The 2,424-nt window shown below is 34.4% G+C and overlaps 1 protein-coding gene across 1 annotated transcript; it reads left to right on the forward strand.

The window, feature by feature from the left end:
* Positions 1 to 990: 990 nt before the first annotated feature.
* LOC104856540 (olfactory receptor 502) lies at positions 991 to 1,935 on the forward strand. Its single transcript, XM_010615987.1, has one exon. The coding sequence runs from the start codon at positions 991 to 993 to the stop codon at positions 1,933 to 1,935; it is 945 nt and encodes a 314-aa protein (XP_010614289.1).
* The last annotated feature ends 489 nt before the right edge of the window (positions 1,936 to 2,424 follow it).

Here is a 2,424-nt window from a genome sequence, read left to right on the forward strand (position 1 = left end):
GCGTATGCCACCACACCTGGCTTCAAATGAATGAATTTTAATTTTTTCAAGTTGAATCTTTTTCAAAGCTACCTGGAAAAACAACATTTTAAATTTCAAATATGTAAAAAAAAATCCAATGTATGTACCATAGAAGATTTCATTTATAACCCTAAATTAAAATTTCTACTAGTAGTATTAAATATCATTTTATTTCTTCTTATTCAATATAGTCACATTTAACTGCTAGGTAATTCTGAAGTGCACAGAAAGTATATGGCTTGGTTACACATTAGTTATCAGTAGGCATACATGAATCTGTTACTCACTCATTGTTAGAAGTATTGGACTTCACAGTAACTATTCTTTAACTCCTTTTTATTTTTTAAGGTAGTAAAGGAATATGCAGTCATATTCCTGGAATTTATATATTGACTCAATGACTTGTTGTGGACCCTTGTTATAAGGTAAACAATATCACTCAGAATCCATTAATCAACTAAAAAGTAATAAACTTAAAATATTATTTTGTGGAAACTATAAAAAACTTTATATGACTATATGTATAATATACATATATATAATTCTTAGCTGTGCACTTATCATTTATAAAACATGTAATGAAGTTTTTCATTTTGCACGTTTTTATTGGAAAAACCTATGTATGTATTCTTATTCTTTTTTTCTCCAATGTGCTCTGCAGTCACTTATGATATTATTGGTCTTGTGTTTTTTATATTTTGTATTAAAGTCATTTTAAGTACAATTTTAGAAATAATACGATATGTAAAGAAAAATAGACCAATAACAAAAATTTTTCAAGTTTTCTGCAAAGATCATTTTTATTATTAAAGACAGACTCTTTATTCCATGTAAAAATGTACTGGTAATTGAATATCTTTATATGTAATGACATTTCATAAGTGTTAATGAGAATGAAACTATCATATTTATAAGTATTTTCATGGAATGATTCATCAGAAATTTTTTTTTCAGCAGCTGTATCGACTCATGGATTTACTTGTGGATGGGAACCACACTGCAATAACAGAATTCATTTTATTGGGTTTAACAGATGACCCAATCCTTCGAGTGGTTCTCTTCATAATCATCCTGTGCATCTACCTGGTGACCTTATCTGGTAATCTCAGCACGATCGTTCTTATCAGACTCTCCCCTGAACTCCACCATCCCATGTACTTTTTTCTTAGCAACTTGGCTTTTGCTGACATAGGCTTTTCATTTTCTGTCACACCCAATATGCTTGCAAACTTCCTGGAGGAGAAAAATACAATCTCCTATGTGGCATGTGGCATCCAGCTTGGTTCAACTTGTTTCTTTGGGACAGCTGAGTGCTTCCTTCTGGCTGCCATGGCATATGATCGCTTTGTGGCCATCCGCAGTCCACTGCTTTATTCAACCAAAATGTCCACACAAGTCTGTGTCCAGTTACTTGTAGTGACTTACACAGGTGGTTTTATTAATGCTTCCTTCTTTACCCTTTCATTTTTTTCCTTATTGTTTTGTGGACTAAATGCAGTAAATCACTTTTTCTGTGACTTTGCTCCCTTAGTTGAGCTCTCCTGCTCTGATGTCAGCGTCCCTGCAGTTGTTCCCTCATTTTCTGCTGGCTCCATCATCGTGGTCACAGTGTTTGTCATAGCTGTTTCCTACATCTACATCCTGATCACCATCCTGAAGATGCGCTCCACTGAGGGGCGCCACAAAGCCTTCTCCACCTGCACCTCCCACCTCACTGCAGTCACTCTGTACTTTGGGACCATTTTCTTCATTTATGTGATGCCCAAGTCCAGCTACTCCACCGACCAAAACAAAGTGGTGTCTGTGTTCTACACGGTGGTCATTCCCATGCTCAACCCCCTCATCTACAGTCTCAGGAACAAGGAGATTAAGAGAGTTCTGAAAAGAAAGCTTGGTAGGAAAACATTTTTTTAGTGGCAAATGTTTTTGTAGGACCTAATACAGTAATAAAATTCCAAAAAATATAATAATAAAAGGAAACTGTGTATCTTTTCTTTTTTTCTTATAACTCCTTCCGCTAATTGCTTTATTTTTATCTTTATTAAATTTATTGGTACATATTAGGTATACAATACCGTTACATTCATCATTGGGATCTTGTACATTTACATGGTTTATCAGGTTCTTTTTTCCCCCTTTCTCCAGCCCTCCTCCCATCTCCTCCACCCTTCACTATTTACAAAAACATTGTTTCCATTTTTTTCCTTTTCACATATTTTTTCTTTTCCCTTTTGGCTTTCACCTTCCTCTCTCCCACTTTGTCATCTCTTTCAGACTTTTCCTATTACACAATATCAATTATACATTTTAATCCTTATTTACACTTTTACTTTTTCATACCAGAGAAACTCTTTGGTAACTACACATGCGTAACTTACTAATTTCAATTAAGAATGTGGCCTC

Source organism: Fukomys damarensis, unplaced genomic scaffold (genome assembly GCF_012274545.1).
Source record: "Fukomys damarensis isolate Sample0158 unplaced genomic scaffold, DMR_v1.0_HiC HiC_scaffold_16, whole genome shotgun sequence".
Classification (NCBI taxonomy): Eukaryota; Metazoa; Chordata; class Mammalia; order Rodentia; family Bathyergidae; genus Fukomys; species Fukomys damarensis.